At 50.8% G+C, this 21,898-nt stretch overlaps 2 protein-coding genes across 4 annotated transcripts in view; one reads left to right on the top strand and one right to left on the bottom strand.

Moving 5' to 3' along the window:
- The first annotated feature begins 78 nt into the window (after positions 1 to 78).
- Positions 79 to 4,787, top strand: TOE1 (target of EGR1, exonuclease). Its single transcript, XM_051999881.1, has 8 exons — positions 79 to 269; positions 2,269 to 2,399; positions 2,485 to 2,525; positions 2,729 to 2,825; positions 2,934 to 3,092; positions 3,303 to 3,562; positions 3,669 to 3,843; positions 3,919 to 4,787. The coding sequence occupies exons 1-8, from the start codon at positions 164 to 166 to the stop codon at positions 4,504 to 4,506; spliced, it is 1,557 nt and encodes a 518-aa protein (XP_051855841.1). The 5' UTR covers positions 79 to 163; the 3' UTR covers positions 4,507 to 4,787.
- The window catches only part of TESK2 (testis associated actin remodelling kinase 2), a 161,508-nt gene continuing 144,307 nt past the window's right edge, over positions 4,698 to 21,898 (bottom strand). For all 3 annotated transcript variants that reach the window (XM_051999875.1, XM_051999877.1, XM_051999876.1), the window contains 6 exons: positions 9,060 to 9,142; positions 8,793 to 8,877; positions 8,381 to 8,464; positions 8,181 to 8,267; positions 6,619 to 6,736; positions 4,698 to 6,510 (listed from right to left, as the gene is read on the bottom strand). In XM_051999875.1, coding sequence (XP_051855835.1) covers positions 5,780 to 6,510; positions 6,619 to 6,736; positions 8,181 to 8,267; positions 8,381 to 8,464; positions 8,793 to 8,877; positions 9,060 to 9,142 — 1,188 coding nt within the window. In that variant the 3' untranslated portion in view covers positions 4,698 to 5,779. The remainder of the gene's footprint in view (positions 6,511 to 6,618; positions 6,737 to 8,180; positions 8,268 to 8,380; positions 8,465 to 8,792; positions 8,878 to 9,059; positions 9,143 to 21,898) is intronic.

Raw genomic sequence — 21,898 nt, 5'->3', positions numbered from 1 at the left:
CGCCAGTCCCGCATTGGGGCCTCGAGGTCCCAGCCTGCCCATCTGAGCGCCTTCGGCACTTATCAAAGCGCTGAGCATCAGGAAGTCTGGGGCGGACGCTCAGGCAGAGCAGCCCCCACCTCCGTGAGGAAACGAAGTCCCCGCCCTGGGCTGTTGAGGCGTTATGGCCGCTGGCGCGGAGACGGAGACGGGCACGGAGACGGAGGCCGATGCCGAGGCCCCGCAACCCACCAGCGGAATTACAGGGGCTAGGCGCAAGAGGCATAAAGGTGAGGGCACGAGCGGGAGGGGGAAGGGCCGGGAGGGGACGCGGCCGGTCTGGAGCACGCAGAAGCAGGCGGGGATGCCGATGGGGCAGGGGGGACTACAATTCCCAGCGTGCACCGCAGATTCATCGGCCTGTGGGGTTGCTATGCAATGGAGCGCTTCAAAGCTTGGCGGGTGCCGTGATCCTGAGGACAGGGGGCAGCGAGTCATGCCTGGATCCTGTGGCTTTGGAGGCGGCATAGTGACAAGGCCCAGCGAGCCCCGCAGTTTCGATTAGCTGTAGGTGCTTCGGAGCATGCCGGGAGCCGTGGCCTTGGGATCAGCGAGGCATGCCGGGAGCTGTGGTCCCGGAGGTAGAGGTGGGGAGGGCAGGTAGGCTTCCTCTGACAGGAGGTAAAGGCGGGAACAGCATGCCTGGAGCTGGACCTCTTTTAGCCTTTGAGCAATGAAGTTCCCTCTGCCCATTTCACAGACGAGGAGAACGAGGCCCAGGGAGAAGAAGGAGCCCAGCGTGGAAGGGGCATCCTTGGCAGGTGGTAGGGCATCCCTCTGAAGTTCCGCAAGCAGGGCTGCTCTCACTACTTGTGTGGGCTAGACAGGACCCGGACCTCAGTTTCCCAATCTGTAAAATGAGGTGGTTAAATTGGACAAGGCCTGTGGCCAGGCAAGGGAGGGTCCTCTCCATGGGGGTTGGGGGGGCAACAAGCCCTTTTCCCTCCAGGGCTTAGGTCAGAGGGTTTTGTCACTAAACACTTATTAAGCACCTACAGCTGCCCCTGTCAGGGGAGATGGCATGCAAGTGTGAGGTCACAGAAGGGGGGGTCCTAGCAAAGGAGGTGCCATGGGGGAGGTGGGCATCCAGGCACGGGGATGCACTGCCTGGGCAAAGCAAGGGAGACCGGGACCAGCCCAGGGAGAGCAGGAGACGGGTAGATGTCAGAGGTGGCAAGGCAGCCGGCCAGGCCAATGTGGGGGGACCAAAGAGCGCACGAGGGGAGTAATGTCTGCTGCGTTTATTAAGCACCTACTGTGTGCTAGAAGGGTAGGCTGGACCTGGGTCGTGAAGGACTCGGGAGGTTGTAGGTGTCTGAGTTGTGACGGGTCAGACTGTTGGCTGCCGGAGGGTGGATTGGTGTGGGAGACGATGAGCACCCCAGGAGAGGGCGAGGGACAAGGGACCAGAGGCAGATGGGGCCTAGAGGGAGGCCGGGAAGCTTGGAGTCATCTCTGGAGTTGCTGGTGATGCCAGCCTTTGCCCCAAGGATGAGGGGCAGAGGGACATGGCCTGGATCGCCCAAAAGCCCCCGCTGCCAGGCCCGGGGTAACCAAGGCCTGGGGTGCCCTGATGACAGCAGGTGGCTTCAGTGGCAGTTCGGTCATCAGAGTGGCAGTGTGCCCCGGGCTTAGGGGACAGTCCGGCAGAGGTGGCAGATGGGCGCCATGCCCGAAGATGGTGATGGGCACATAGGAAGGGCGGTCGCTGCTTCCAGCTCTGTAACATGAGGCATAAACTCCGCATACAGCGGGCAGCGCACCTGGCCTCAGACATGGCCCAGACAAGGCACTTGACCTGTCTGCCTCAGTTTCCTCTCTTGTAAAATGGGGCTGGTCAGGTGTCTAGAAGCTCGGAGTCCTCTTTATTGCCAGCCCTTCCTGTGTCCTCTGGACACTTATCTATGGTGCCTTGGGGGGGGGGGCATCTGACCCGGGCCAAGATGGGCTCCCCCAGGTGTTTGCCCTGCCAGGCCCCCTCTTTTGTGCAGGGGTGGAGCTGAGGCTCTACATCCAGGCCCCTTGTGGATGACCCAGCATCCCGGCCTGGGAATGGCCTTCCGCAGCCGGGCGGGCTCTGGGCCTCGACAGGAGCTCCAAGCGGGCCCTTCTCCGGAGACCTTCCAAGCTAGCGTTCTCGTGACCGTCGCGGGTTTTGCTGCATCTGGCCCGGTCAGGGCTGACTCCCGGGCGCGGCTCTGGCCTCCATGTTCCCATTCCTCCCCTCAGGCGGTGGTATGGAACTCGCGGCGCCTTGTGTTCGGGTGCCTGTGGTGGACGTGCAGGTGGACAACTTCAAGGACATGTGGCCTTCCATCCTCCTGGCAATCAAGACAGCCAGCTTTGTAGCCGTGGACACGGTGAGGGCCTGGGGGGGCCGCCGCTCTGGTCCGGGGCTAGGCCTGGCTGCCGGCCCCCTTTCACGGCCTCCTCTGCTTCCCACAGGAGCTGAGCGGTCTTGGGGAGAGGAGGAATTTGCTGAATCAGTGAGTTGAGTCCCTGTCCTTGCCCCGAGTGCGGAGGGGCTTCACCTCAGAGCTCTGGGATTCATCCTGCTGGGATCCATCCATGGGGCGGCAGGATTCTGGGCCCCTGGGCAGGGGGTTGCAAGGTTCTGAATGGGGGCTGGGGATGGGGCCCCTGGCTGGGCTTTCCTTACCCTGCTGGGGGGCATCTTCTCTGCCCTCAGTTGCATCGAAGAGCGATATAAAGCCGTGTCTCGTGCAGCCCGAACACGTTCCATCCTCTCCCTGGGCCTGGCCTGCTTTAAGAGGCAGAGGTGCAAGGTAGCGGGGCTGTACGAAGCCTGCTGTGGGCTGGGGGGGCGGGGGCCGGGGCCGGGGCCGGGGCCAGGGCCGGGCCTAAGCCTCTCTTCCACCTCTGGCTCTCTCCAGGATGAGCACAGTTACCTCGTGCAAGTGTTTAACCTCACTCTGCTGTGCATGCAAGAGTACGTCATTGAGCCGCAGTCGGTCCAGTTCCTGGTGCAGCACGGCTTTGACTTCAACCGCCAATACACGCAGGGCATCCCTTACCACAAAGGGGACGACAAGGTAGGGAGCTCGCATGGCTGTGCTGGCCACAAAGGCTTCGCCTCCCAGGCCTGGGCTGGGCCCTCCGTGGCGGGGCTGTGGGGCTGGGCCCTCTGTGGCCGGGCTGTGGGGCTGGGTCCCGGGTTCTCCATGGCAGGGCTGGGTCCATGAGGGGGCCAGGGCAGAGCGGCCGCTGGCAGTGGAGCCACCCCTTTCTTCTGTGGATTGCAGGGAGATGAGAGCCACAACCAAGGGGTGCGGATGCTGTTCCTGGAGCTGATCCGCGCCCGCCGGCCGCTGGTGCTGCACAATGGGCTGATCGACCTGGCCTTCCTCTACCAGAGCTTCTATGCCCACCTGCCCGACAAGCTGGTCACGTTCACTGCCGACCTCTTCGAGATGTTCCCGGCCGGTATCTATGATACCAAGTACGCTGCCGAGTTTCACGCCCGCTTTGTGGCCTCCTACTTGGAGTACGCCTACAGGAAGTGGTGAGGGAGCCCGGCCCTGCCTGGGAAATGGGGGTCTGTGGGGGGGGAAGGGGAGAGGGGGAGGCTGTGGAGGCCCCAGCAAACCCACTGTGCCTGCTGATTTTAGTGAACGGGAAAATGGGAAGCAGCAGGCCATTGGAGCCCCCCACTTGGTCCTGGAGTTCTGCAACTATCCTTCCAGCATGGACGCCCACATAGACTACCGCTGCTGCCCTGTGCCTGAGGCCCAGCCGTCACTGAGCCCCAGCCTCTCTAACACCAGCATCTGCGACACTTTCTCTGTGAGTGGCTTCCTGGGAGGAGGGGGAGAGGGGAGTTGAGAACCCCCTTTCTTCTCACCTCCTCTCATCTTTCAGGCTTACGGCTGGTGTCCCCTGGGGCTTCAGTGCCCTCAGTCCCATGATGTCGACCTCATCATCAGCACAGACGAGGCCATGGAGGACAGAAGAAAGAGGAGGGGAAACCGGAGGAGAAAACGATGGAAGGGACAGCCAGGCCGGCCTGGGCCCGGGGACGGGCCGACCCCCCAAAAACAGACATGCAGGGAAGGCCACGGAGGCGAAGATGGGGCCAGCAACCTAGAGAGCGAGGCTGAGGACGTGTCTTTGTCTGGCCCGGAGCCAGGTTCCAGTGAGGACATGGAGCCAGAGCTGGAGCTGGACCTAGAGCCAGGGGAAGGAGCTGGGCAGAGCTCTGGGTCTTGGGGACCTGGGGTGGGGGGCGGGCTGCACCGTGCTGGCTTTGACGCCTTCATGACAGGCTATGTCATGGCCTATATGGGGGTGAGTGGGGGCTCCTGGAATGAGGACCCTTGGCTGCCAGAGTGCCACAATAAAGTATATCTAAGTGGCAAGTCAGTGCCCCTGCCAATCGCCAAGAGCCACTTCTCCAGGACCTCCAAAGCCCACAGTGAGAAGATGAACCAGGCCTGGGGCAGCAGCTAAGCCGGTCTCCTTCCTGCCCGGCTCCAAGAGGGCCGTGGTTAGGGCCTGTGCTGGACAGTTAAAGCCTGACGTGACAGAGGCTTGAGGGGTCCAGGCTTGGGGCCCACGCCAGTCAACATGAGTGAGGAGAGCGGGACTCCTGTGGACAGCACCCCCTTCCCAGGGGCCCAAGAAAGCCAAGTGTGACCAGCTACCTGCAACTCGTTTAATTTGTAAATCCGAAAGCAACTTAGTAAAGATTTACCCAAAAAAAAAAAAAAAGGAAAGAAATTATGAAACAATTTAACCGGCTTCATCTTTGGTTCTGCTTGCGGCTCCACCAGAACGGCCCTTCCCTCCAAATGAATCATGTGCTTGACACGTCCCTAAATGTACACGTTGGAAACGCGGCTCGCAAAGCCGGCCGGGGCAGTGTTAGCGCGTGGGACGGGGTCCTGGGAAGTGGCCAGAGCCCATGCTCCTGGTCACAAGGTGAGCTATTTACAGATGGCCCAAGTTTTAAGACTCCTTCATAAATATGAAAATAGACATCATCTGGACAGCTGTGAATTCATGAATCCCAAGGTCAGGCGGCCCTACGGGATCCTGCCTGCCCTTCCACCCCCCTCCCCCCTTGCATAGAATCCACCCTAGGGACCATAGGACTAGAGCAGTAAGTGCAAATGAGAGATTTGAAATTCAAGTGTCATGTACTGGCAAGAAGTGTCCACGTCCTCAGGTGGGAGACTCGGCCCCGTCCCCTCCTACTGCTGCTGGTTGGTTCATCTCTGCTTCAGAGTTTAGCCCGGGACCCCTAATAGGAGTTTAAGCCCCTAGAGACCCTGCAATGGGACTGGTGCACACTGGCCCACCCCCACCCCTCAGCAGTGCTTCGAAGAGGGCCGCCCGTTAGGAGTTAAGAGAGATGACCAATCAGGAGATACACAGGAGGTGGCGGAGAATGCTGGTTCATGGGTGTGGAGGGCCTTGGATGGCTCCTGGCCTAGATTTTGGTTTAACTGAGGCTGAACTCTGGACCAGTGCTACGTGCCTGGCTCTCCCGAGGCCCACAGGAAGAGGCAGGCCGTCTGTCCGTGCTAGGTCCGTATCTCCCCCCTTGTATCTGCTGCTCTCTGTTCCCCGAGGAGGGACAGGATGCAGCAGGACTCAGCAGGGGCTTGGGAGGAGAGCAGGCCTAAGACTATTGAGCCCAGGCTCGGGTTTTATAAGGAGCTGCCCTGAACCACAGTTTGGGGCTGCCTGGTCTGGAAAGGGGGCCAAGCCCTGCCCAGGCTCACCCATCACATTCGACTTGCCCTTGACCGGCCCTGTTGCTGGCTGCAGCCCCTGCCAGGCTGGACAGCAGGTTCCGGGGCAGCTGGGATTCCTCGACTTCCATAGCTTCAGGGACCAGGGGCCCAAAGCCATTCTCTTCCTGGGGGCTTACAGTACAGGAACAGTCCATGGCTTCTTGTTCTGAGGCATGGGAGGAAGCCGGGCCCCGGAAGGGTGGGATCTCTGTGACCCCATATTTAAGGCTGCTGAGTAATCTCAGGGGGCCCTCAAAAGGGGTCTCCTCTCGACCCCCAAAGGGACCGGCTTCCTGCTGCAGGAACTTAGGGCAGCTGGGCAAAGAGCGCCAACGGCGGAGAGGCGCAGCCACGGGCTCCTGCCATTCTGCGGGAAGCCGGCTGATGCCCCCACCAGAGCCTCCGGGTCCTGGCGCATCCAGGTCAAACACCAGAGAGATGACTGACTTGCTGGGCATGTCAAAGAATTTGATCTTGCCTCCCTTGAGGTCCTGGCGGGCACTGAAAGGATTAATCTTGGGGAAGTGAGTCCCTGCGCCATGGTGGGGCACATAGGAAGGATCTAGCACGCTCACTACACGGGGGGGTTTGTGGGTGAAGATGTCCGACTGGCTTCGGGACAACCAGATGGTGCGGCGCGGGCGAGGAGACTTGGGCGGGATCTTGTCATCCAGGGAGCTCGGCCGCTTCACGCCAGGGCCCTTCTCCAAGAGTCCTGAAAGGGTTGGGGCCGTTAGGGTCCCTCAGCCCTGCTCCCACTGCCTGCCCAGTCCCCCTCCTCCCTGACTGGGGGCCCACTCCCCAGGGTCCTGCTGGGGCTCACCTTTGCCAATGGGAGGGGGCTTTCTGCCCTTCTCCAATTCTTCCTCCTGTAAGCAGCTCAGAGTCTCTTCTAGGGTTTTCACAATTTCAGCAAAGGGAGGCCGGAGCTTTGGGTCCATCTGTGAACACAGCAGTGGGAAGCAGGGGTGGGGATAGGGGCACGAAGCCACTGACACAGCCACCACTTCTCGGGGCCGGGGGCAGGGTTCTGTGCTCAGCAGAAAACAGAATTATGGGATTTCAGAGCCAGAAGGGACAGGGTCAGCCTTTCCCACCCCAACCTCAGACAGACATCCTCCATTTCCAAGGGTATCACCTCTCGCCTCAGGGAGGAGGTGGACTAAGCTCCAGGGCTGCTAAGAAAGGACAAGGATCCTTGCCTTGGAGGCACTTAGGATCTCATGGAAGGAAAGGTTGGACAAATAACTGTTCAGATAAGATACCTGCAGAGCAAATGGGAGGGCATCTTGGGGGAAGGGCAGTGATGGCCCAGAGACGATGGCCCTTCCCAGGCCCCAGTGCTCTGGAGGTGGCCTGATGAGGACCAGAGAACGCAGCCCCACAGTTGTTTCCGCCATGATACACTGGTGTGTGAGCGTGTGCGTCGGTCTAGTAGGACCGACAGCTATTTTCCAGAGCTTTCCATCTCATCAGGACTCCCACTATCCTATAGATCTTATACACAGTCAGGGACTGGAACCCAAGTGCATGACCTCTGATGACATCAGCCCAAGGCTCTGTCCTGCTCAGATCCTTCAGGCTTCAAAGCCTGTCCCCCGGTGTCCGTTACGCCCCCTTCCAGTGTGGACTCATCTGCTTTTGGATGAGCAGCCCCAGACAGCAGCACCGGACCGCGCAGTCAGGCAACAGACACAGGTGACGTGCGGGCTACAGCCGGGCACGGGAGGCGGCAAAAAGCCGTCCCTGCTCTGAGGAGCTCCCGGGGAGATGGTGCGCGACAGGCAGGGCGAGCGGGACAGTCACCGGAGGGAGAGGCTGGGGAGGCTTCCTGCCGAAGGGGGGACTTCAGTTGAAGGGAGCCAGGGAAGGCAGGAGGGGGAAGGGAGAGAATGTAGGGGTGACTAGACAGGACAGGCAGGAGGGGGCCAGTCTGCAGAGAAGTCGATGTTTAATCTTGGGGGTGACGGGGAGCCACTGGAGGGCCCTGGAATTCACTGAATGCTGTCCATTATGTATGGTTAGCATGTTATCTTCCCATTAGACTTTTTGCCTCTGTTCCCAAAGCATTTAGTCCAGTGCCTGGCATTTAACATCGGAAAGGGCCAATAAATACTTGCTGCCTGGTTGGCAGCCTGCTCCCGCTGGGACCCCAGGAGAAGACGGGGATTCCCTGAAAGCCCGGGAGCTGTACCGAGGCACACACCGCTTAGTCACTGCCCTTAGAGCTGGCCACAAGTGACACTGGCTTCCCATGCTGAAGCTCTTTGAAGGGACACATGTTGAGGATTGTGGGTGAGAAAAGGAGCTGAGGACAGGCTCAGCAGGTACCCTGAGGGTTCCGAGCCCTGGTCACATCCACGGAAAGGGAAACACAGAACTCACATTGCAGCAGTTGAAGGCGAGCTGCAGGAAGTCTGGGGGACAGTCTCCCACCATGTGCTGGAAGGCGTCATAGTCCAGGCCGAAGTTCTGGGAACGAACATGGAGGAAGTTGGCGAGGAGCCATGATGCCCGGCCCACCCCAGGCCCGGGAGAAATCACTGCTCCGGGAGCTTTGTCACCCCCAAGTCTGGTCCACTCACCTCAGTCCGGGGCAGATAGTCGGGATCGGCCTGGATTCGGGCAATGATCTCACAGAGGATGATCCCGTAGGAGAAGACATCAGCCTGCAGAGCAAGAAGGATGGTAAGTCGGCTCCCCCATCCTGCAGCTCACTCCTCCCCCAGATCCTGCACTCCTTTATTTGGGAAGCCACATTAGGGGGTGATAAGCCTTTGGATCTTCAGAGAAAAAGGCTGGAGACAAAAGCAGTAGGGCCACCCCCCAAAGCTACAGGCCCTTCCAAATGGCCCCCACAAGCCCCGGTGTTGGCCACCACTCGGTCTGGGCCTCCTGGAGGACTGGGCTCCCGAAGGGAGGACATGTGGCAGGAAAGAAATGCCTTTGTTTCCCAATAGCCTCTTCAGCTCCTGACACAGTGACCCTCACATTCACCTTCTCATTGTAAGGCTCGTCTCTGAGAACTTCTGGTGCCATCCAGAAAGGTGAGCCCACCACTGCCAGCTTCTCGCTTCCTGCACTGTGCAGAGGGAGAGGGAGAGACAGTTACACACCAAATGCGGAGAGAGCCCTGAGTGGTCTGGTGAGGGGTCCTCGGTGACAGGGTTGAATCCTCTACCCTGCTGAGGGGCATGGAGGCTGGGCAGGAGCTTGGAGGACCCAGGGGAGCTCCTGAGCCTCTCTTCAGGAGGGGCCGCCTACCTGTAATCAGGAATTTTCTCGGCCAGGCCAAAGTCAGCCACCACAGCAGAGTAACCGTTTTCCTCATTTTTAATCAGGCAGTTCTGCATTTTTCAAAAAGGAGAGAAAACAAGACTGTAATCTGGCCCTCAGAGCACCCTGCGCCCTCCCTCCCCCATTCTAACAGCACGTACGATGAGCCTGGGCCCTCAGGATCACTGGATTAGAGACCAACTGTTGGCAGGGATCTTCAATGTCATCGAATCCCCCCCTACAGGTAACAGATGAGGTACCTGAGCCCCAGAGAGGGCACGGGAGCTCTCTGGGTGGGGCGCAGCTGCTGCCTTCCTACTCCAACCCATCTGTCCTGAGCAGCCATGCTGCATGCCCTCCCTTTGTCATTCCACCTAGAGGAGTCTACAGCTGGTCATAATGTGCTGTCCCCTTCTTCCCTGCTGCCACAGCTCCTACTTCAACAACACAACTCCGGCTACACGTGAGGCTGGAGATGTGGGGAGGACCCAGTTCTGACATGGCCCCGATCCGGGCTGAGAGCAGCTCTCGGGGAACAGGCCTTGGAAGGGTCCCTTTATGGTGGGATTCTCGGCAGCACGCAGACCTCCCTTAACTCCCCACTGGCTATGGGGGAAAGCTGGGCGTCTCTTGTTAATTTGCTTGTGAGTCTTTCTGACCATTCAGGTCTAGGTGCTCTGGGAATCAGCCACAATAGCCTGCTGTGTCTGGGCTTTCCCACCACCCAGCCTTTGCTCTCAGGCTGTAAGTTTGCAGGTCTGGCTCCAGTTCGCCCTTGTCTCCAATATTGCCCCTTCCACGGAGCCACATATGATTCCACTGGCCACTGAGCTCCCATAAGAACAGGGGCACCCCATAAACAGAGAACATGACATCTCTGGAGCCCTTAGGGCACCTTGTACATGGGAAGCAGGGGCTCAAAAACTAGCTCCTCCTGAAGTTCTAGATGCTCCTGAGTCCTGGGTATAGGAAGAGGGGCAGAGCTGTACAGCTCACAGCCGAATGGTGGATATGAAATGGGCACACTCACAAACACGAGAGAGACTAGAAAGACTAAGGAAAGCAGAGGCTGCAGTGAGAGCAGCCCTGAAACTCGCCTTGAAAGGATGGCAGAAATTCAACAAGCAGGGATGTGGCAAGGAGCAGACAGAAAGCTAGCTGGACAGACAGAGGTGCCAAGAAAGGAAGAGGCGCAGCTCATGTGGCAATGGAGAATCGGTATGCTGGCAGAGGTGGGGCAGAGGGCCTTGCTAATAATGCCAGGCTGAGGGACGGGGGGTGAAGGGGGCGATTTTCTTCTATAGGTTTTTTAGTAGGAACCGTCACAGTCGAAGCTGGATTTGAGGAATTGTTAAACAAGTAGACACAGATGAACTGAAACATTTTGCCAACTGACTCGTAGCAAAAAGCAAAACCTAAGAAAAATGACATCCAAAACAGCCCAAGAGGCTGGGCCCTCTGCCTGCCATGGCTCCCCTCCAGCCTCCTTTCTCCTCCTGATTCCAATTCAAGAGTTTGCCAGCCCTCCCTCACCTTGCGAAAGTCGAGGCCAGAACAGCTGACTCGCTGAGTCAATTCGGAGGCCAACAGAGCCCCATCTGACCCTGGGTTCTTTGAGCCAAAGGATTGTACTACTTCTCTGGGCACCCCCCAGTGGTGCCCATGTTTCCACTTCTCCTGCTGACCCAGAAGGAGCCAGCAGTTGTTTTCTGTTATTACCACCCAAACTGGCAGGGCATGCTTTGCTCACTATTTCCCCAGGGGCATGGTCCTAATCCCTTGGCAGGGAAATAGGCCCCGCTCCAGCCTTGCTAAGCACACTCAATGCCCCCATTCCCAGGTGTCCTGCCAAGAAAGAGGGAGTAAATCAGACCTGCTTACCCTTGATCCCAGTTCCCAGTGTTACATTCTCCTTCTATCACTCCTAAATCCTGGAGGAAAGATCTTTCTCTTCCTCTGTTAAAACACCAAGTTTCAGGACTCAGACTCTGGCTTTAAAGGCCAGATCTAAAATGTAAGGCAGCTTGGCCAGCAGTGACTATCTACAGAAGGGCTCTGTTGCTCTTTGTTATCTTGAATCAAAGCACCCATTGATCTGGGCTCCAAGTTCCTGGGTTTACCTTAAACCACCCTGGAGAATACTCAGCTTCCACTGGACTCTTAACGGTTTCTCAGCTTGCACATCATGGGCACTGGCCCAGAGTCTGCCATTACACTGGGACAGAGGACTAGAGATTGCTTACTCTTATTCATCTTTCCTAGTTACTAATCACTATTCAGACAGAACCTGCAAACTCCTGTTCACCTAGAAGCTAACTTCATGGGCTTCCTTCAGATAGCTGATGACTTTTGAGCACATTTAATCTCCACTAGGAAGCAAGAAGGCTTGATGGCAGAATTGGAGAAGCCTGGATTCAAAGACCAGCTTTTCCACTTAAGACTTTGAAGCTCTAGAAACTTGTTTGCTTATCTAAAAAGTTGGGCTAAATCCTACCTTTACTAATTAGTTTAGAGGGGTGTTGAGTAATTGACTGAAATGATACCAAATGCTTTATGAAGTGTTTTATCAATAAAGTCACAATTATTATGGCACCATGAAGAACTCTTAACTGAACGTCCTGCCCATCCTTAGAAGCCCACCTAAATCCACAATCACTTTATCTCATTTTTTCTTTTCCCGAGGCAATTGGGATTCAGTGACTTGCCCAGGGTCACACAGCTAGGAAGTGTTAAGTGTCTGAGGTCAGATTTGAACACTTCAGGGCTGGGGCAATATTCACTATACCGCCTAGCTGCCCCACCACATTATTTCTCCTGACTAGCTTATATATACTACATGGAGCTTCAGCTTAGATCTTGGTAAAGTGCCAACCTTGATGGTGCAGAAATGTGTTCTGGAAATTATCTCAGAAAGCGGGGATGCTCCAGGAGAGCTGGCCAGGGTACATCCTTGTTCAAATCTCATGGTGGGATACAATAGTTAGGCTGACCTGAGTGTGCTCAAGAAGCTTCCCCACGCTTCTGCGGGGTGGGTAAAGACCTCCCTGAGACCCCTTACGGTCTCCCAAATTCAGTGGGATCTGAGGCAACACTTAAGGCTGCAGAGTATTCAGAAAACCTGCAATGTTGGGCTCAGCCTAGAATCCCTGAAAGTCATAAGCCAACTTGGGGAAGCTATCAGAGGTCATCAAACGTGATCAGGACCTGAACATGCATTCCCTAATGAAATGCAGACAAGGGATCATTTCGCCTTTGCTTGGAGCCCTGTAGGGAAGCAGAAATGATAAGGTTCAGAGGCAGTGCGCCCGCTCAGGAGCAGGCCTCATGGTTAGAGATGGCTTCCCAGGGCCAGGCTGCTCATCCCTCCTTCTACAAGGGACTCCTCCAACTACCCCTCTGGATCCCTCTTGACTGCCTTCCAGCTTATCATATCCTCTTTCGGATGTTCAGAGTAACCACTGGGCTCACAACAAAGCACGAGGTAAGTCAGCAATGACAAGTGAAAGGACACTTTGTATTGGCTAGACTTGCTGTCAGGAAGACCAAAGTACAAATATGGCCTCAGATACCTACTAGCTGTGTGACCCATGACAACTTGGGTATCTTCTATCTGTCTCAATATTCTCCACTGTAAAAATGGCAATGATGATACCTATTCCCCAGGATTGGTGTGAGGATAAAATGAGATACTTGCAAAGTGTTTTACAAACTTTGAAGGGCTATCTCAATGCTGTAATGATTATTATTAACAATAATTTTGGACCAGGGCTAGTATGATTTTGCCTGTGATGCTGTCACATCTTAATGCTGTCAGCCTCTTAAATGTATTTGTGTTGAGAGCTGAACCACCAGCAGAGGCTACAGAGAAAGCTTTTCTGACACTTCAAGCAAGACCTGAAGATGACTCCCTAGCCCAGGGCTTGGAAAAGCTGATCAGAAGAAAGGCTGGCCCTAAAGAGAGAAGTCACAACTCATTCTCTGAATTCAACTTAGATGCTGCTTCTGCTTTCTCTTTCAGGGGATGGGGGGTGGGGGTGGGGTGGATGTTGATCATTGAACGATGGCTCAAAAATGGGCAAAAGGGATTTGAAACCCAACCTCAAAAGGAGGTGGTTAAGAGTGTCAAATTGTCCAGTGAGTGTGGGTCACCACACAAACAACCCAGACTCAGAAGTGAATTGCTACGGTGACTGCTGAATGATACTATACCCAGGACAGGGAAAAGAAATATCTCAATTTCAAAAAAAAGAGAAGGTGAAATGTGTAAACATTTAACTCTTTTTTGTGGCATGGAACTCTCTGGCACTTTGCTGAAGTCTATGGATCTCTTTTCAGAATAATGCTTTTAAATGCATAAAATAAAATACAAAGAATACAAAAGAACACAAAAATATAAAGAAATAAATTATGTCACAACAAAGATGGGGCTCAGTACCTTTGATAGTGGCCCCAAATGGGGCCATACAGAGTCACTCATGACTAAACTCCAAATATGGGATCTTTGTCCAGTGACCAACAAGTAGATACACTATCAAAGGTATTGAATTATACAAATTTTGTTATGTCTTTTATCAAGAGGAATCTAGAAGACAAAAGGAAGCACTGACTCAATGGAAGAATGGCCTATAGATTCTCCTTGGAAAGGCAAAAAAAGGAATTGGCCAAGTAGTTTTTATTATCCATCCAGAGGCAAAAGGAAATATCATTTCAGAGGACATTTGGTCGTCTTATATTACACTTTTCATGTTAAACTCTAGCAAAAGACTAGCAATTAAAATAACTGTACTTATGTCTGTTATAGAGGATGAAAACATTCTATGAAGAATATGCTAAGATCCTCCATATTAAAAGTAACATAGGGGGCAGCTAGGTGACGCAGTGGATAGAGCACTAGGCCTGAAATCAGGAGAACCTGAGTTCAAATCTGGCCTCAGACACTTAATACTTCCAGGCTGTGTGACTCTGTGCAAGTCACTTAAAGCCAATTGCCTCAGGGGAAAAAAAAGTAACATAGGCTTTATGTGTATTATATGATTTATGCATTATATACACACACATTTTACAATTTCAATGCAGATGTTCACCTGGGCAAAAAGTATGTGGAAAAACATGGTTAGGAAAAAGAAATGAAAGGGATTAAAGGACTATAGATTATGGACAAGCTTCACCTCTACATAGCATGATTACTTTCTTCAAAAAGAGGCAGGATATATTGGAAGTGATAAATAGCAAATGATGTTATTTTTAAAAAACACATAATTTTTATCTTTTTTGTTCTTGTTTGCTTGCATCCTTTTTCTTTCTCAGTTTTTCTCTTTTTGATCTGATTTTTCTTGTTTAACATAATTGTGAAAATATGCATAGAGGAATTGCATATTTAACATACTGGATTATTTGCCATCTTGGGGAGGGGTTTGGGGGAAGGGAGGGAAAAATTTGAAACAGGGTTTTTCAGGGGTGAATGTTGAAAATTATCTATGCTTATGTTTTGACAATAAAAAGCTTTAATTAAAAAACCATAATAGACAACATTTCATAATAGAAAAATCACATCTAGTTACCAACATATGAATGATTTTCAAATTAGCTCTTTATGTACATTCAGACTGATTTGTTAGAGCAAAGATCAAAGAATATGAAACAAAAAGAAACAAGAAAGTATAGTTTGCAATCAAAACAATTATCACTTAATTTTGGGGGAACAAGCTGTTGGTGCTGGAAAAAAAAGTTGGGAAATGGATGAAAAAAATGACATTGACATAGACTGCTACAATTTCTTTTTCCCTTCCTTCCTTTTTTCTTCTGGGTTTCCATTTCTCACCCAGATGGAAGTAAAGCAGCCATTCCCAGGCCCAATCTCACTACTGATTGTCCTGGGATCTTCAAACTGTCCCATTTTAGGCCTGGGCTAATTGGTTTTAATTTTATTGCAGTTCCGAATTCCAGAGATTAAAAGAACCTGTAGCTTCCACTTCCCAAGCAGCAGGAATGTATTACACCGAGCCTACTCTAAGGAAAGTGCACTGATATAAATTGTCACAACAAGGAAAATTTTAAAAGCTCTAGAAACTACCTCAGACAGGGGTATTTCCTTATCAAGCAGAGATTAGTCAGACAAGGACAATAAAGATGTAAAGTAACAATTCATTGGTAAGATCTTATGGAGGGAAAGGGGAAGGTTATACACAGTACTGAGCCATAGACTCTTGCATGAGTCTTTGGGGAGCCTGCCATCCTTTTTTTGGACTGCAGAGGGCATTCTGAGAGTTGCAGACACCAAGCATCACCACATGGAGGTGTATTCAGCCAGAGATACTTGGCCATGGCAGAATGATCACGGGACCACAGAGTGGAGGGTTAATCCCACTGTTTATGAAAAAAATTGGTGGGAAAGAAAAGGCTCTTTGTGGGTCGCTCAGCCCAGCGTAGTCTAATCCCAGAGGAGTGACTGGAATGTTCACATCTCTGCCTTTTAAGTAATGTCCCAAAGAAGCTGAGGCGCTACAATGAAAAATGTAGGCTTCAGATCGGAATTAGGTGGATCTGACCCAGGATCAGGGAGACAAAGGTTTTTGGACTTAATCCAAAGATAAGAAGTCCATCAAGAGTAGCACAGGCCATTACAGACAAGGGGAAAAAAATGTAACTGCAAGATGTCTAGGTGATCAATTAATCAGTTAATAAGACTTTATTGAGTTCCTATTATGTGATAGGTACTGTGCCAGGTACAGGAAGCACACAAAAATGAAACCATTCCTGCCGCCAGTAGCTTCTATTCTATCAGAGAAGAATAAATACACACAATTAAATGTATAAAAAGTATAAGGATAGGATCAAATCTGAGATTCTATTGATAAGCAATTTCCCACACCAATACTGGTTTGCACCTTTCTGCAATGTATAGTCAGTCCTAGAGAGGTGCCTACTGGAAGGAAGGAAGAGAAAGATGGAGGGAAGGAAGGAAAGAAAAAAAGGAAAAAGAGAAGGAGGAAGGGAAAAAAAAACATTTATTAAACATCTACTACATCCCAGACACTGCAGTAAGTGCTTTATGGATATTATCTCATTTGATCTTCACAACAATCTGGGAAGGTAAGGTCTGCTATTGTTCCTATTTTGTCATTGAGTAAACTGAGGCAGATGATATCACAAAGCTATGTCTGGGGTCACATTTGAACACATCTTCCTGACTCTAAGCATAGATAGCTCTTTATCCATGGCACCAAAATATATATATAAAATAAAAACAAGGCAAATTTTTTAGGTAGAGAGGGCTTTCCAGAGAACTCCAGAAGTTCTCTGGAAAGAAAGCTTGAGCACAGGTGTTTTTTTAAATAAAATTATTCATTATCAAACTGTGCATACCCTTTGATCCAGCAGTGTTTCTACTGGGCTTATACCCCAAAGAGACACTAAAGAAGGGAAAGGGACCTGTATGTGCCAAAATGTTTTTGGCAGCCCTGTTTGTAGTGGCTAGAAACTGGAAAATGAATGGATACCCATCAATTGGAGAATGGTTGAGTAAACTGTGGTAGATGAATGTTATGGAATATTATTGTTCTGTAAGAAATGACCAGCAGGATGAATACAGAGAGGACTGGCGAGACTTACATGAACTGATGCTGAGTGAAATGAGCAGAACCAGGAGATGATTATATACCTCAACAACAATACTGTTTGAGGATGTATTCTGATGGAAGTGGATCTCTTCGACAAAGAGAGCTAATTCAGTTTCAATTGATCAAAGATGGACAGAAGCAGCTACACCCAAAGAAAGAATACTGGGAAATGAATATGAACTGCTTGCATTTTTGTTTTTCTTCCCGGGTTATTTATATCTAATGAATCCAATTCTCCCTGTGCAACAAGAGAACTGTTCGGTTCTGCACACATATATTGTATCTAGGATAGACTGTAACCTATTTAACATATAAAGGACTGCTTGCCATCTGGGGGAGGGGGTTAAGGGAGGGAGGGGAAAAACCGGAACAGAAGTGAATGCAAGGGATAATGCTGTAAAAAATTATCCTGGCATGGGTTCTATCAATAAAAAGTTATTAAAAACCTAACCCTCATCCTGCCCTGTGTCTGTCACCTTTCCATCCAGAGAAAAAGAACAAGTTTTATTGGTCCCCTGGAATTGTGGTTGATCACTGCACTGATTGAAGTTCCTAAATCTTTCAGGCCATGTGTATTTTTATGATGCTGTCATTGTATAAATTGTTCTCTTGATTCTGTTTACTTTATTCTACATCAGTTATTATAAGTTTTGTCCTGATTTCTCTGAAAACATCCTTTTCAACATTTTTTACAATGATTATATTCCATCACATTTTATCATATGTCATATCATAATTCATTCCCAAATTCATAGACACTCCCCCTTAGTTTCCAATTCTTAGCTTCCACAAAAAAAGAGTTGCTATAAGTACTTTTATGCAGATGGGTCCTTTTTCTCTTGGAAATACAGAAGTATTGGTGGTATTGCTGGGCCAAAGGGCAAGCACGATTTCATAACTTTTTGATTTTGATTTTGATTAGAGATCCACATTTGGAGCAGAGTCTGGAGGTGCTATGGGAGCTCTAACAAAAGAACCCAGGAAACCCTAACTATACCTCTGCCACTTGCTTCCTGCATAAGGTCAGATAAATACCTGAGTCTATTTAAGCATCAATTCCCTTCTATATATAATGAACAGCACAGACTAAGGTTTCTGGAGCCAGCAATCTCCAAGTCATCCAAGAAAAGGGCCCAGGCACCTCCTGCCACTGGTGTCTCACTCAGAGGAAACACCCTCGCTGAGAAAATGGCTTTCAAAAGCAACGGCCTCCTCTGCTCATTTACATGGGGGCACTACAGAAGGGGGCCTTTACGCACACAGACAGGGGCACATATACACTCCCAGAAACTACTCAAGACTCTTAGGAAATCCCATGAAAATGGGATGTGAGTGGAGCTTTGAAGCTGCACTTGGCAAATCAGCAGGCTCCTTGGAGGTGCTGAGTACTCCATCCCATCAGCCACGGAGAGTGGCCCAAAATGAGAAGGTTCCCAGTGAAAAGAATATAGACTTGGACCACAGTTATGGCCACAGTGGCCCTACTGCTAAAAGATGAACTTAAGTTGTCTGAATGATCTGATCTCAGAAAAGAGTGAAAGGGACACTGTCCAGAGTGGAGACTCCATTCTGACTTTGGGGGGGCACAGTGGCTGCTGGGGTCTCCTGGACACCTCTATGCTCAAGGGATGCTTTGTATCTCACCTTCTCCCACTTCCACCTGCTGACCCTGAGCAAGTCCTACTCATTCCCAATGATTACCTTGGGACACTGGATATGGAGAGCAAGGTCTTGGATTCAAATGCTGGTCCTGCCACTTTACTCCCTAAGACATCCCAGTAAATTGTCTGTCTTTGGCCGGCCTCTGTTTTCTCCTCTGTCTAATGAGGAGACTGAGCCAGGTGACTTTGGGATCTCGGAATCCTGCATCCTGAGATTCTGTAACTCTACTTCACCTGCCTTGGCTCCCTGGGCACTGAGACAGGCCCCCTTCGTTGGCAGGGGCCTCCAGTGAGCAGTAAGGAGCCTGTAACTGTTGTGCTTATGTGGTTCTTCCTGGGGCAAAATCTGTCTCAGAGGAGCGCCAAGCCAGGAATTCCAACATGAAGAACGAAAAGTCATTCCAACGAGCAGGGCATCGGTGAAAGTAGCTTTTCTAGAGCAGGGCCAGCAACCTGAGGCCGGCCATACCAAACATCTCTGAGGAAGTGGCACAGCAGTGAGAGTGGGGAGGGGGTGGGGGGGAGGGGGAGCAGCTCACCCCTTTAATGACTCATAGCCCTTAAGTGGCTTCTTGGTCAGGGCATTACAAGGCACAAGAGGAGACACCCTGCTCTGATGAAGTACCCTGGCTGATTTTAAATACAAGTTTTGCTGGAATACTTTCCTAAAAGCAAAATGGGATTCATATCCATCATTTCCTGAGATGATTTAAGAGCCATACACACAAGTTCCTGCTCACAGCAATTAATACCAGCAATTTTTAGAGCTTATGTACCTAAAACTAGCAATGGTGAGAGCACTACCCTCCTCCCAACATTTTCCTCAACTCCACATTCCCACCCCCCATATCGAATCTACTGTAAGACCTGTCAATCTTACCTTTGCAACATCTCTCAAATTTGCTCCTTTCCCTCCCTGACACTGCCTCCCCCCAACTCTCACTCCGCAATCAGGCCCTTTCCACCTGTACCGCAATAGCCATTGGTGGGTCTGTCTTGAGTCTCTCCCTACTCTAATCGGTATTCTATTTAATCATTAAAATGATTTTACTAAAGTGAAAGTCTGATCACATTGTTGCTCTCTAACCATCCTCCTCCCTGCCACAAATAACTCTACTGGCTCCCTATCAGCTCCAGGATCAGTGTGTAGGTAAACAAGTATGTGATAAGTGCCTACTATGTGCCAGGCACTATGTTAAGGACTGAATATGAGTGCTAGAGCAAATATAAAACCATCTATCTTTTAAAGCCATTCATACCTGACCTCCTTCTAAATTTTATACTCTGATGTCTTACTCTACTACACCTAGACTGACTGAGTTGCCCTGGACTATTTGCTGTTCTTCATCCAGGAATATTCCCACTTCCTATATCCCTGGCCTTTGCACAGCCTATGTTTGGAATACCATCCCTTCTCACTTCCCTAACTCCCAGAGTCTCTGGTTTCCTTTAAGGACCACACCAGGCCTTCCTTCATGTGCCCATTTGAAAGTGTTTTCCCTCTGAGATTACCTTTCCTTTACATTGTGTATAATATCTTATATATTGTCAAGAAATCCCCCAATGTGATTACGAAGAATTGGATATGACTGAAACAGCTGAATAATGACAATAATATCTTGTATGTGTAGCTCATGTAACTTCTGCAGATCCTCACCCCAGTTCCTACTCTCAACTGAAAAGTCAGGTTCCCCAGAGATCCTCCTCTGGGTTTTGGGGGGCACCCTCTGAGGGATAAGGGGTAATTCTCCAATGTCATGTGCTCAAGCCCTCACTGATGTGCTTCTCCCTGAGATTATCAGTTAAGAATCACTTTAATCCTTACATAACTGGCCTTCTCTTTTAGAGAGAAATATTTACTAAATTGGTGCCAATATTTCTCTCAAAAGTCTGTGACACCTTCTCCTATAAGTATGTACACAGTGGAAGAGAAAGCATGTGCAAGCCTAGAAATCCCATACAGCAAAGGGATAACTCACAATTCCTTGTTCCTGGGAATGCTTTCCCCCATTTGTGGGGTACTGAAGAGGTTCTCCTTAGGTACTTCCTTTGCTGGAATTCCAGGAGAGCCATGAACCCATGCCCAGCCCATTCATGGCTGCCATTAAAAACACTGCCTATAGCTAATGCTATTCCTGGGGAGAGGTAGCTGGACCGGGGGCCAGGGAGATGATAGTAGGACGCTCCTCTAGACCCTCTGATACTTGCAAGGTCCTCCTCTGGCCAAAAGGATGAACAGAGGGCAAGAAGATCTAGCTAAGGCTGAAGCTGAAGTCCCTCCTTCTCCTTGCCAAGGTGGTTCCTCCTCAAAGGTTTGCTGAAAAGTCCTATTTGCATAAATTTCTTCTCACCTTGCTTAATAATTTATAGATTACTTCTAGGGTGCAACCAAATTTTCCCAGCCTTTTGAAGAGACTTCCTTTCTGAAGTCATTTCATTTGATTTGAAATCCATTAGGCTTTCCTTACTTAGTAACGTACTTAGGCCCACTTCCCTCATTATTGCCATCAATGGTTGCTGACCAAATACCTTCAGTAAGCAGATAAGCACAGGAAAATCAGAAGGGGCAGCAGCCTCCAAAGCCCAGTTTTGGCCAGCCAGGGATCCTTACTAGCTGCCACCTTCAGAGCAGGCGAGCCAGCCTGCACCCTGAGGGAGAGTCTGTAGGCAGCCTGTGCCAGGCAGGTGGGGCACCAGCACCACTTTGATCCCCATCTCCCCTCAAGCCCCAAGAGCCTTGAGAGTAGTTGTGCTTCCTGCCCAGTGGTGCAGCCAGCCCCTGTGCAGAGGCAGCCTGGCAAGTGTTCCTGCAGGGGCCGCAGCCCAGGGCCCCGAAGGGAAGTTCCCGTCACCCAAGTCCTCGGCCCTATCGGCGGGTCAACGTCAGAAACCGCTATGATTTTACCAATGGAAATGACACTAGGCAAAGGCCCGGCATCCTCTTGGTCTCTGCCCCCCAAGGACAAGGGGACCTCTCTCTCTCCAATGTGCAGCAGGCACCTTCCCCCACGACACTGGAGGCTGGCTATGTCTTCTGTTGAACTGGGTGCTTTTAAAGATACCTTGTCTTGTCCAAGGAGAATTCTCGACATCACTTTCTGTAGACACTCTCACCATATCACTTTTGAAGATTGTGTCACTAGGACTATTCAAACTTTCCACATAATGGGTTGTCATTGATGATGAATTCACCAAAAGTAGAAGAAACAAGCTAGTCCATTAGTTCTGACTTTAAAACAGAATGAGAAGCCTAATAGTTGGAAGAAACCTCAGGGGCTATTTAGTTGCAATGTCCCCCACACTCTTCCAAACAAACTCAGCCTGAAGGCCTCCAAGGGCACAAAGACTGCTACCTTCCACGATGGGCCTTTCCACATAGGATGGCTTTTACTGTTAACAAGTTTTTTCTTATATGGTTCCAAAACTTGCCCCGCCAATCTTCCTGATTCTGCCTTTTGGAGGTAGCTGAAATTTTTTAATTCATCCTCATCATTTACTGTGTTTTTGGCAGTATACTAACAGAAAAACAAATCCATCCATGCTTCTG

The sequence above is a fragment of the Antechinus flavipes genome, chromosome 4 (assembly GCF_016432865.1).
Source record: "Antechinus flavipes isolate AdamAnt ecotype Samford, QLD, Australia chromosome 4, AdamAnt_v2, whole genome shotgun sequence".
In the NCBI taxonomy this organism is placed as follows: Eukaryota; Metazoa; Chordata; class Mammalia; order Dasyuromorphia; family Dasyuridae; genus Antechinus; species Antechinus flavipes.
This window is presented reverse-complemented; position numbering and strand designations above follow the sequence as displayed.